We start from the raw sequence: 13623 nt of genomic DNA, 5'->3' as shown, positions 1-13623 counted from the left end.
TTAACAGTCACCTCATCTGCCTGTGAATTACCCTGCCTAAACAGCTCCGGAACATTGGAACAGGTCCTGAAAAGGTACTCAGTAATTTTTAACATAGCAAAAAGAAAACAAACTTCAACAAGGGGGGGTAATAGGATCAGATAAAGAAAAAAGTGTAGGCTGAATATCAGGGAAAATCTGTAATATATTAAGATCTCAGGGAAATGGAGAAGACCCATGATTAAACCAGATAAAATCCCTACCAGAGGGAAATTAAGGGCAACTTAACACTACCATGGAGATGGAGTCTTCTCTATGTTTAGGTCTCCAGGACTATTCAGTCCTCACAAAAGTCATGGAATTTGTGACTATCAACTCAGGGGTTTGGGTTGTTTTTTTTACTATTTTATGTGTGGACAGAGGAGCAACAACAATATTTTGTTTATAAATAATGTCAGAACTGCATCCTGAAACACCACCAGAATGTCGGTAGAAAAACAAGGCTGCTTTTGTTTGTTACACTGCATAATGCCTCATGGGTTTTAACCACAGTTTAGGAGCTACTGTTACAAAGCTTATTGCTGAGTCAAGCCTAGGCATGCTGTTTACAAGGGTTAGCCCTCAAGGCTCTTGCATTGGCAGGGATTTTTAAGCTGAGCTAAGGAGTTTTTAGTTGTTTTTGTTGTGCTTTAAAAAACAAGAATTGAGAGTAGCTAAGCACACCCAAAAGTGGGGAGTGGAAGGGAGCTATCAGTAATCACCTGCCACATCTGCCAGCAGCTTTCTTCTGCAGTCAAGGGCTTGATCTTGAAAAGCTGATGCTAAGAGTCCCTTTGGCTGAAAGCAGATGGCTTTCCTGCAGCGACCAGGCCCCAATGGAGTAAGCTTTTGTGAAGAAGCTTGCTAAAATACACAGTACCCTTTTGTCGGCAAAGGGCCTGTTATAACTTATGAAGTGAATTTGTTTGGTTCAGCTTTGAACCTGTTGAAACACCCTAGCTGATGACTTTCACTCCAATAACACTGATCTATGTTTTGCCTACAAGCACAACTGCAGAGTGAAATTCTGACAAATCAATAAAAGCTGCGTGCACAAAACGCATGTAACACCCACCACTGCTCTTCATCCTGTGCTACGGAAGAGGCTAGTATCCCAGGGAAAACCAGTATGTGGCTCTAATTTAATGCATTATTGCAATGGTGTACAAAATGAGTCCGAATCTCCAGATTTATTTTTCTTTCATTTCTTAGCTTTTGAGTGCTGTAGTGTACAACCTCAATATTAAACAAATGTTGCTTTATGGAAGTGGTGCCTCATATAATTTAAATGTACCGATACAATACCATTTATTATTTTTGCTCTAATTCTACACTCCCGGAGAAGCTTTCATCCTTTATTCAGTTTTACTCCATTCTGCATTGCATCCTTTCACAGTATTCACTGGGCTGCAATCCTGCCTCTCCCCTCCCTCCTCCACATGACCACAAGCTCACAAGCATCCGAATCCAGGATGATGCTTTGATTCCACAATATTCCTGTTGGTTTGAACTGCAGAGCCTAAGGATCATCTGAACAAGATACTTTATTTTTCTAGACAAGCCAAACAAGTACCATGATTCTGACAAATTGTTCCTACTGCCAAAAAGAGCCAAAAAATTGAAGATGTCAAAAAAACGTGTCACCAAATAAGTTAAAAAAGTCAACTGCCCTAATGACAGGAGAAACACTGAAACACCCTGAAAAGAAAAAAAAGTCATCTGGAAGTATATTTCAAGGAAATACCAACATAATCTGCTTCTGGACATACATAATAATTGCTCAGTGATTTGGAAGGAGACTCAAGTTCTGAAAATTATTTGTCATGCTGCTTAACAAGGAAATTGCTGAGACATAAAGACTGACACAACAGTGAGCAGAAATACCACAAATTTTTCAGGTCCCTATCTTGGCAAGCAGACATTTTATTACTTGAGTTTTCCATATCGCAAGAGAAGAGTCCCACAGGTGGTCCTGCTTGAGAGAGCCTTGCAGATGAGTTCCCTCTGGTTAGGATAAAATAACGTATATTCTCATTAGGTCGCATGCAAACAGTGATGAAGGGGAATGCACTGCCATGTCATATCGAGCAATCAGGAAACAAAACCTTTGACATGATGCAGCAGGCAGATAATAAGACCCTATAGTTAACAACAAACGAGACTCCACTTAATTTGCCGTGCAATGTTCATGTAATTAGATAAATTTGGTACCGGCAAGACAGCAGACAGCTAGAATATGGGCTTGATGAATTGAGGGGCTCTCTGTCAGGCACTGATCACATTAATCATGAAGTCAAAACTCAGTGGCACAATTTTTCTTCTAAACATTTGCCATAATCTTCTAAAGTGAAAATATGCATGTGCCTTTCTTGTTTGAACAGAACGGTGGAATTCTGCACCATCAGGATGGAGTACAAATTTCCAGAGGCTCAACTGTGCCTGCTGAGTCCACCCAGCCTATTGAACAAGAGTGACACAACCAATAAGTATGTTCTAGACCAGCTCTGCCACCATGTTATGGATGATTTAATGTTTGACATCTTCTGGCCAGGGGGATGAGCACTATGCTATGACCTCCAGAGCAGAGATGGAAGGACAAAAGAGTAAGACAAAAGAGAATTAGAACAAAAACTAAAGGAAAAAAGGGCAGGAGATGTATTTAAGATAAAGAGAAAAAATGGTTGAAAGACTAACTCCACAGCTGGTGAGAATTTTCCCAGTGTGGTTATGCCATAGTCAGGGCACTCAGAAAAGAGCCATACAGAAGTGGCATCACTGCGACCCATAAAACCCCCCAGAGCCAAGAAGCAATAGGCTGCTCAGCTTTGGTGCTTCACCAGCCAGAGAGGCACCTTTCAGCGCAATGCCCAGATAGTTTCAAAGAAGACTATGTTTTCCTCTTCTAAGACCAGCAACCGAGTTTTCTCTCTAGTACCTCACAGGTTATTTCTGTGAGACGTGCTGTTAGAAAGGTGAAGGATCCCTAAGAAAAAGGTCAATAAGCATTTGCCAACAACTATACCTAGATACTAAGCAGGATATTCTTGGTCTGCTCACATACAAATGTCACTGCTAAGATAGAGTATTATTAATACTGGCACAGATGAACCAAAACCTGATCTGACAGCATTGTACACTTGGCCAGGGCTGATCAGTAGGATAACCCCAATAAGATGAAACACTGGCTCACATTACTGGGAGATATGATTCACAGGTACATAACAGCAGCTGGTGAGCTCTTGTGTTTTGGAGAAGACCCTGTTTCACGACCCCATTGAAAAGACTGCTGTGGAGCTCCTGGGCAAATGCAGTGCACCTGATCCTTCTCACAAGGAGCGAAGGGGAGCACCTAGCAGGGCACACAAATAACCTGCGGCAAATATCTCAGCATCTGCCACTCTCTCTTCTAAACTGCTTTGAATGTTGTCCCTTTCAGAAGTCAGTATGTGCTTTATCAGCCAGAGCTCTGGCTTATTAACTTATCTCCAGTATGTTTTTTTTTATTAATCTTTTTCTCTATAATGTTTTGCTTGTACTGGCACACAAGACCAGAACTATTTCACTCAGTCCCTTTAGCCCCACAATTCCCATGACAGCAACCTACTCTGTCTTTTCCCCTTTGCACACAGCATGAAAGGAGCTACTCTGCCCCTTTAAACATCCAGTTAAACTGACTGCCAGCCAGAAAGAAAATGACTTGTCTTCTGGTAGAATCCAGGGGAATGCCCTATCATTTTTTTCCTGCAGCATTTTGGAAGTGGAATAAAGCCCTGGCAGCTGTGGGACTCCACAAATCTCCTGGCTGATGCTGTCTGTGTTACTTGCCTCGCAGGGACTGTTCCCTGCTCATACCTATCCAGAAAAAGCACATCTCCACGAACAGCCCATGTAAAGCTGGGTGAGCAGTGACCCTGGCCAGACAGTGAGGCCACAATGGGGCTCCAGGGGATCAAATGAGAGTTTTTTTAAGTGATGGGCTCTATTTGTTCTTCCTTTGCTCTTCTTGCATAATGTTTCCTTACAGGTTCCCACGCACCAAGTACCCTGGGACCAGTCCCTCAGATGGTGGCTGAGCCCTCTGTTACTGCCACGGGTTGAGGGATTTTGGGGTGGCTGTGGAAATGCCAGCCCCAAAAGGCTGCTCCTTGACTCCCACCGGGACAGTGCGTTTCAGAGACAAGGAGAAACCCTTCCTGGTGTGTGGTCACTACCCCTCCTGGCTTCTTCCCTGCCCTGATCACAGCTAAAAGTAGGTGAACCCAGATATCTCTATAAACACGTCCTCCAAGGTGTCAAGAACTTTTGAGCTGCCATGTCCTGGATGAGGAGATTAACCATGATCCCCACTCCAGAGGTACAACTCCTGAGCAGCACCCGTGCTTGCTGCCCATGAGCTGCCCTGGGGAGGAGAGGCTCTTGCAGGAGGTCATCACCAAAACCTGGGATCCTGCTCCTCCAGGGTGGACACAAACACCTCTATGAGGACCTGCCTCTTTACCACATTTTAGAAAACATCACCCATCCTAAGTGGGCCATTGTCCAGTGAAATCAAACTGAATTACAGCATTCCTGGCAGCCTTTTTCTGCTGTTCCCCCAGCCAGCAGGCAGGGAGGAATGGTACACAAGGTCTCCAAATGGAGGGAACAGTGCTGGGTCTTCGCCAAGATGGTGCCAGAAACGACCCAGGCACGGCATGATGAGAAACACCACAGGCCCAAAAATGCAAGTCAAGCCTGTCCCAGGGACCTCAGCCAGGTAAAGACACAGTAGCCCTGTACTCCCATCCCACCGTTATATAGCACTTCTATAGGTCTTACAGAGCTAAGAGCTATAGAGCATTCCTGCCAAACAGGTCAGTATGGTCACTGTCTGGGGACAGTAGGGTGGAGGGTAGCCAGCAGGGCCAGCCTGCAAGGAGGGCAGCGCGTCCCAGGACCTTAGCAGTGGGATTCAGCATGCTGCGGGTGGCTGACATTTTAGCAAGGCACAGGAGCAGAGGTGCAAGACTTACCCGTGGATAGCGTGGATAGAGTGAGGCTCGTAATGGTACCGTCCTTCCTGGTGGCGCATGTCAATTGGCAAAGGAGCGTGGAAGGCCGGAAAAATGTGCTGTGGCACTGTTGAGGGGAATAGAAGAAGAAGAAAAAAAAAAGGGACTTCAAAAACTTTTCCTTTCCTTTTAAAACAATTTCAAAGGCACTAAATCTCCATGAATTTCAGAGCGAGAGCAGTGCAAGACAAGGGTCTTCATGATATCAGCGCTATCATACAGCAGAGAAGTGGAATGAATAAATAATCAAAGTCATGCGGAGAAATCCTACATCTTTGACATAAAAGATCTCCAACAGGGTTTTTGACAAAGACAAGCAGCTAAGCGCTCTTTGAACTTGAGGAGATTATAGGAAGCACCAAGGAAAACTAGACTTGCAACGCAAATCAGGCTCAACAGAGCCTGGCGGGATCCAGACCTGCGCCGTCCCTCATGCCTAGAGTGGCAGCAAACACCTTTCCTGAAGGTCTGTACACACATGTTGGAAATATTTACCTAAAAATGTAACAGTGAGAGCAGCGCTAATGCAGACCATCTAGGCAGTCAGAAGAGGCTCAAAACTGCCTACTGCTAGGTTCTGAGAGAGGAGCCCAAATTGCTCTCACTTGTAATCACTTGAGGCCCTATTTTTTATTCATTTGAGAAGCTTGTTTCATCTTTGATGGAAAGATAAAGTGGTCTCAAAAGGCAGAGAACACCTACATTGACTTATTAAATCTACAGGTTTTAATATTTATTATTGACCCCAAAAGTTAGCGGCGAGAGTATTTGTGTGAATCGAGCTGATGGAAAATTCATCAGGTTATTTTTCCATGCTACCCCCGACAACACTGCTTGGCTGCCTGGGCTTTTTCTACTAAAATTACAGAAGCTAAAGAGATACAATTAGCACAGCATCAGTAACGATACTATACAATCGCCCTCTGAATAGGGCTCATCACATCTGTAATGATGCCGCTTTCTAGATTTGTACCAGCAATCAGTTTAAATGTAAAAAGCTGGCCTTGCTGTCTTGCTCTGCCTTTACAAACAGTCAGAAGTTCATTAAAGATTGCTTGATATTTTTGCAGGTCTTTCCCATTCCCTCTCTGGCTTCTTGGCCTTTCTGTCTAACTGGAGACTAAAAGCAAAACAAAAACCAACCTCCTATCTGAGCATTTCAAAACAAGATCTGTGCTCAGTATTTCACTGTGACTTGCCTCTGCAACAGGTAGCATCTCTCTGTAGAGTGGGGAAGCACCATCCAAAACCAAAGCATCAAGGCTTGGGCCATGTCTCTCGCTGATGCTCAGCAAACTCCAGTAAACGCCAACCTCTTTTTCTATGAAAGACTTAAAATTCAGCCTTTCATATCTGTGACTCCAGCTGCAACAGAGCTATGCTGACTTCATCCATCAGGGCTCTGCTCCTTTTGGGTCCGTCGCGCAAAGCCTGCGTGAAATCCCCATATAAGTCTTTCCCGGAGTATCAGCAAGAGGATCTGAGGCTCCTACTCCCATTGCAATGTACAATCCCTTAGCACAGTACGGCACAGGCGCGTCAGCCAGGCTGCTGGGAGAGGTGAGAGACTACACAAAAACAACCCTCCTGCCAACTCTGCTGAAAGGCGTTAAACTAAGGTAGTCAGGGTGGAAAGTATTTAAGGCTCCACAGCAGACTTGCTCTCTGCGCTCCAGCAACAGGCTGGCACTGCACACTACCTGATACACTGGGAGCATTTTAGCAGCTCGCCTAATGTCAGGACACAGTAGGATAACTGTTAACCACCTTCCCCATTTCTGATCCCTTCCCTTCCTCTCCAAAAAGCAGCTTAGGGACGCAGTATAAGCTTGCACCCTTTAGGATTTGCTTTGGCAGAGGGAAGATTCACCCTTTAACCGCCCTGGGTAGGGATGATCAGTTACATAAGGACACTTGTAAAGAGTCTCCATTTTAAAAGGCAGCCAGTGTTTTTCCAGGTTAGAAATGCAAGAGTTCAGCCATCACATCCCACCCCCTTCTCACACAGCAACAGACATCCTCTGATCTCCCCAAACCATGCTCAGCCTAAATAACTGCCAGGTCTGGCAGACACCTAAAGCTGCTGTCCTCCTCCCTGAAGACATTGCTGTCCCCTGGCCACAGCTACAGCCACAACACGTGTTGTGCGGACCAGAGGGAGTGAGGCAAACAAGTTTTACATCATCACATACCAAACACGGGTCACAAATCAACTGTCCCTGCACAGACACCTGATGCCAGACAACACAAGCATCTCTTCCAGCCTGAGCCCCTAGGCTGGGCTTCTGGCAGCGCCATACAAATAAGGAGCAGGGACTCTTCCTGTGGTCTTGGGGCCAACCTGCACAGCCCACCTGGTAGCAACCCTACAGGTGAAGTTTTGCAGCCTCCCAAAAGAGGGTGGCCATTCTGCCTGCAATGGGCAGGTCTAGGGCTGGGTTGACCCCTAAACGGCAGGGAAGTGTGAGTTGACATGGGGCATTATGGTAGTGCTTTAATAATATGGAATGTCAGACCCTAATCCTTGGGCCCATTCCCTTTACTAATAATGATGAAACTAAGAACAACAGGTCAACTGAATGTCTTAAAACCCAGGCATGTTTTATTTTTTAACTGTACATTTCTAAATGATTGATTGCTGAGAAAATATTGGAAATTTTTGTGCTAAAAGAGTCTTTCCCTGTCACTCAATAGAGCTGGGAAAAAGAAAACATGGGGTGTTTGCTGCCTGGCCTCCTTTCCTAGCTATCTGTTGGCAAAAAAATGACACCTGAAGAGAATTTCTCCCTCCTCACAATTCTGATTACTAATGGGAGAAAAATTTCCATGAACTTCCCCCCTCACACTGGCGCTGTTGGTTTGTTTTCGCAGTTCAACCTATTTGGACCATGGGAGGGTCCGCAATGCGTCTGTTTTGGGTGCCTCTTTCACTCTGCTGTTTTCATTTCCAGCCCCTCCATGTGCTCTGTGCTTTTGCTGCCTCTGAGGGCGAGCAGAAGGGTTGTTTTTGGTGGCATCCCTTTGAAATGTCCCACTTTAGGGCTTCCCCTTTTCTCCCATACCTGGGAGCACCAGCCAAGTCTACAGGCTCCAGTGGCTGGTGCTGTTTCTTTTTATTCTCTTCCAGGTGCTTGGTCAGAAATAATGAAGGGTTTTATAGGCAATCAACTACCAATTCATAAATGTCAGCCTGGCTCTGCTTCTTGTTCCCACCCCTCCCAAAGAGGACTGAGAGCTGGCAGCAGGGCAGCAACATACGCCGTTAACAAAGATGGGTGTTTTACACATACGAGTTAAAAAGACAAGTATATTCAATTACTTCAAGTAAGTCACGGTGATGTATTCCTTGAATAGCCACGGGAAGGGCAATATGATGATTAGGGCAATGAATTTGCCAACTTTAATTTAATCAAGGAGATCTTTTATTTAGCATTATCTGCTTTGCAGTGGCAGAGGATTTACCAAACCCAAGCAATCTTGCAGATTTAACCCCAAACCTGCCCAATTAGCATTAATGATGATTGTTTTACACAGAGGGAGGAAGGTTTTAGCAGGAGGCCTGGGAAAAAGCTGGGCCACGCCACAACATGTGGGACACAAAGGCACGACATGGTACCGCAAAAAGTCCCCTAGCACTGGAGCAACAGATAAATATTTTCTCTGGCTCCTGCAGAAGGAAGAGAAAACCAAAGAACGTATCAAAGCAGCACCCAAGGCACAGGGATGATGGGAAAACAGGGTGTTATGTACAGAAATAACACAGCTCTTCATCTAGTCCATGGCACGCAGCTCCCAGGGTGAAGCACAGCGGCAGAGCAGCAAGGCGCAGCCGGGAGGCCCCACCTTCCACCCAGCCGCTGCTCTTGCAGGAATGTGTCTGCTCCGCTGCGCCGTTTGATAAGGGGAAAGACGCTGCTACCTGTCCCCACTTGTCGGAGCTGATTTTCTGGCCAAGGTTTATGAGCAAGACACGGACCTCCCACTGCTGTATTCTCATCCTTGCCTATTCAGAGGCCAGCCAACCCTCTGGCTTCAAAGAGAAAAGATATGAAGCAGAAACAGGTTTAAAGGGGATGTCCCTTTGCCGAAAATCCCAAGAATCGGCGAGGGAGGCATCAGAAACAGGCATTTTTTGAGGATGATGCAGGCTTTTGATTATCTCCACAGATAAATCCGTGCTTCAAGAGAAACAGACTGCGTGCATGGGTTGGTATAGCAGGCAAAGGAGCTAGTTTGACATCACCCACAGCACCACCTTTTTTTGAGCCCCAAAAGGAGAATTAGGAAGTGTCAAATAAGCTCTTTCTATTCCAAATACTTCAGCTTACATCAGTGATTGCTAAAAAAAAAAAAAAAAAAAAAAAAGGCAGCAGAAGAAATCAGACCCCACAGCACTGAACTGGATTTCATCTGCAGTTCACTTTTACAGTAACAATTCGGAAAGCCCTTGGGAAAGGCCTTAAAGGACATCTTCTGTTCCCACTTGCAACTGGGGTGCTGCAGTGAGACTAGCTAGTGAGGCACCCTGAGAAGCCCTACACACCCCATCTGTACTGGCTCCCAGTGCTTTATCTGAAACACACATGAGCTGCACATGCCGCCATGTGGGCTAAAAAAAAGTGGGTTTCCTACCATGTCCAAAAATTTCTGTAGGAACAAGCAGTCCAAGATATGAGGGGGCTTCTTTGCCATCAGAAATAGAGCATATATATTTTGCAATCAACAGGAAAAGTCATTCATTGAAGGAAAAAAAAAGTAGAAGATTGCTGTCTGGGTAATTCAGTACCTGCAGGGTTTTTCTCAACAAATCTCTAAAAACATCCAAAAAAAAAAAACAACCCCAAAACAACAAACCACCAAACAAACCTACAAACAAAACCAACCAACCAATCAAACATTTCAGAAAAGAAGAAACCCAAATACTGACTTCTTGAGATCCTTTTCGGATTGATTTCTTATGGTTTTAGTGATGCATGGGTCTCAACTTTCATAAAGGGATCACAAGCTACTTTGCAAAGTCTAACAGAGCTTCACCTCTACTAAGGTAGAGAAGCAAATGTGCATCTGAAACTCAACCCATTGTTTTTTTACTCAAGAGGGGCTGAAATAGGGCAACGTAAAATAACTTGCCCAAGTCTATGCAGTCAAACAAGAGCAGCTAACCACAGCAGGCAGAAACTGTAACTTTATCTCTAAAAGGCTTCAGAGCCCCAGGGTATTGGATTGATTAGGATTACTGGCAGAAAAACTTCCCAGACAACAGCTCGCACTCCTGTCATGGTGGTGTCATTAGCAGCTGTGGACAAGCAGCTGACACAGAAAAAAAAATGGGAAGGGGTGTCCCAGCAGGTGCTGGTGAGTGTCCACGAGTGTTTTCGCAGCAGCAATGCTGTGCTGTCACGGGCCTCATCCCTGTTACTGGGATGGTGGGATGCTGCTCAGTGTGATATAGCAGCTTGCAGCAGCTTCTGTCTGTTCTTTTTCTCAGGTCCAGCTTCTTTGAAAAGGATAACAGGAAAATAACTGCTGTCTGCACTAGACACTAAATGGAAACCTCTGAGACATCAGAAGAGACATTTGCAAGTTTTCCCCATCTCTAAAGCAGAAGCTCTGCTCACTGTCCACATTTTCCCTCCCAAGTGCAAAGTTAAAGATACAACAAAAATGAAGCATCATTCACTCAGTCATCACTCAGAGAAACCCAAAGCATCAACTGAGAAGTAAACTGTAGACAACATCCCTTTTGTTGTAAAGTTTTTTAAGTCCCAATTTTACTCATTTACAGTGTACATTTTAAACGGACATATTTTGGCATCCGACAACTGTGGCAGCAAACACCAGGTTTGTTCTGAAACATCAAAGAGGGGCTTGTGCTTTACTCCCCAGCCTTCCTGCAGTGATTTTCTTCACGTCAGAGCTCCCCTGAACTCAGTGGGCTTCAGAGCATCCCCAGACACCCTTGGTGTGCGAGCAGGGGAAGCAAACCCACCCTCGAACCACTGAGCGTGTGTGTGGCTACTTGACTCCCTTTGATAGTCCCTCCTGGGCGTTTCAGTGTTGTATTTGGATGGCCACCCCTCCAGCAAAGCGCTGCAGCGCTGTAGGTGCCAGCAAGGGAGATGTTATTGTATTTGTGTGACGTCCCCACAATAATGATCTAGCTGTTTAAGTGAGTTGAGCGAATGAATGAGCACAAGAAAAACATCTTTGCTGAAAGTGTAGCCAAAGTTAATGCACCATTAATAATGGCTCGGGTGAATTACTGGAAGAGATAATAGGCCTAGGGTCAGGGAAGGTCTGAGACAAAGAACAGGGAAAACTGGGTCACAGAAACATGACAGAGCAGATCACGCTGATGCGCCTGTGGGATTCTCCTTGGATGAAGTCATGTACCACCATGCAGAATATTAAGAGGGGAAGTCATTCCCAGAACCACCACTCAGATCAATATAGGGAGGAGGCAGAACAGACACACAAGGCTACAGTAGCTGCCTCTTAGGCCCCCATGAGCCCCTGTTTGAGAGCTTCATTTTAATGTTGTTTAGATACTTTGCAAAGTACACCGTGTGCCTGCCTCAAAAAGGGATAATTATGTGGTTGCTAATTACACCAATCTGATGTTTTCTAAGCAGAGAGAAGGTGTCTGGGGGAGAATCGTCCCTCCCTGAACCGCAGCGCCGTGCATTTCACAAAAAGCCATCTCAGGCTCCTCAGCAGCTCTGCTTTTCTGTCTCCAAAATCACAGCAGACCAGCCATGGAGCTGCAACCTCATCTCCTGCCCCACCATCTGCCTGACACTAAATTACCAACTAACCATGCTGTGTCAGAATTTCCCTTCTTTAAAATGGAGATAATAATACCTCCCTAGCTCAGAGGTTTGGTTAATGTTTATACAGCACTTTAAAAATGATGTGGTAATTAAGTGCTCAGTATTATTATATCAACGTGTATAATGATTCCAGGAGACAGCACTATAAACAGGGCTGTACCATGAGTGCTTTTCTTTTGTTTGGCTTGTTAGCATTTGGTTTGGTTTTCATACAGCATACTTCAATAATGATCGGTTAATTATTATGTTGTTTTATTACCTGCTAAGTGGCTTTAACAAAAATAACAAAGGACCTGTGCAGGTAAAATAATAGCAAATACTCATTCTGGCTTGCTATGAACATTGTAACTGGGATAAATGCGAGGCAGGCTTCCACCAGCTCACCTGTAGGACACCCCCTCTCCAGATGGCTGTTTCCATCCAGAGGGGTGCAGAACCAGTTTTCTCTTCTTCTAACATACCTAATAAAGAAAGGCGGTGGTAGCCTGATTTACATAACTATTTTTTTTCAGACAGTGAGTGGCAGGATGCTGGAGAAGACAACACACTCAGTGTAACTGTGGGCTGGGTAAGGCAAGCCAAACTTCTCCTTCAGGTAAGTAATGAAAAGCACGCAACTAACTGCTGTTGAATAAACAGCTCAGGTAACAGTAAATACCTTGGAGGAGTGCTGGAAGAAGAAGGGGCCTTGCTGGGATGCAGATTTGCAAAAATGAAACAAGAAATAATAAAAAATATGTTGCTTTTCAGCTATAAAATCACCCACAGAAAGCCTCGAAACAAGCATTATTATACTGACACCTCAAAGCATCTGAAGGACAGAGTCTGCATGACTCTGCACTTGGAGAAACTGAGGTGCAGCCAGGAGCAGATGACAACACAGAGAAGGCTTGCTTCTCCATTTGCCCCTTCTCCAGCAATCCTGCTGGAGCTCCTCACACACACCCGACTTCCATGGAAACACCTAGGAGCCATTTGTTTCCCTTCCAGCCAGCAGCAAGACCACACGAGTAGTCACTCAGTTCCTTGCAGGGACACAGATTTTGGCTGTCTGTGTGGATGTGGTACTTACTTTACACAGAATAAAGCCCATTCCTGGAGTTACCCACGTAACAAAGATGTTATAAAGCCCATGAGACACAGTAAACATCTCCGTCACGCTGCAAATGCAAGACTGCTTTTCACCAGCATCCCAGAGGAAACCTCCTTGGGAACCATCACAACCGTCCATTCTCTTGTGGACAGCCCAGAGGAGTTTATCATCTTACAAAGTTTATTCTACTGCTTCAACTCAGGTGGATTTAAAATAAAAAGTCTTTCGAAGATGCTGAGGGCTGCCATTAAGCAGCCCTCACCTAGGACTCAGGCACTGCCACATGGCAGGCAGAAATGTGGTCCTGGTGGCCACAGAGCCAGGGAACACACTTCAGCGCAGCCACTGTTTTTCATTTGGGCAGTGCTGCTGAGCCGCAGGCTGCATCCAAAGCGCGGAAGGCAAGCAGGTATCTGTGAAGCAAGCTGGCTCTTTCAGCTGGGACAGGGGTGAGATTAGATCAGCGAGCTCCCCTCATGGCCCTGTGGCCAAACTGAAGCACCGCTGAACGAATTTGCCCATGATTTTGCCCTCCACCCTCAAGAAGAAAGTGGAGTGCTTAAATGAACTCAGGTCCTAATGGAAGTAGGACATTTTTCTTCACCTCAATGTCTAACCCATCCTGAAGCTC

At 45.2% G+C, this 13623-nt stretch overlaps 2 protein-coding genes across 4 annotated transcripts in view; both read right to left on the bottom strand.

Annotated features, from left to right (window-relative positions):
* Nucleotides 1–13623, bottom strand: part of RALB (RAS like proto-oncogene B) — a 410529-nt gene that overhangs the window by 16023 nt on the left and 380883 nt on the right. The window lies entirely within an intron of this gene.
* Nucleotides 1–13623, bottom strand: part of GLI2 (GLI family zinc finger 2) — a 200002-nt gene that overhangs the window by 62559 nt on the left and 123820 nt on the right. For all 3 annotated transcript variants that reach the window (XM_061465155.1, XM_061465082.1, XM_061465233.1), the window contains exon 3: nt 5031–5136. In XM_061465155.1, the coding sequence (XP_061321139.1) occupies nt 5031–5136 (106 nt within the window). The remainder of the gene's footprint in view (nt 1–5030; nt 5137–13623) is intronic.

The sequence above is a fragment of the Pezoporus flaviventris genome, unplaced genomic scaffold (genome assembly GCF_033815535.1).
Source record: "Pezoporus flaviventris isolate CSIRO_AGI_PZ_B2104156 unplaced genomic scaffold, CSIRO_AGI_Pfla_v1 ptg000001l, whole genome shotgun sequence".
NCBI classification, from domain to species: domain Eukaryota; kingdom Metazoa; phylum Chordata; class Aves; order Psittaciformes; family Psittacidae; genus Pezoporus; species Pezoporus flaviventris.
Note: the sequence above shows the minus strand (reverse complement) of the source record. Positions and strands in the feature narration are given on the sequence as shown.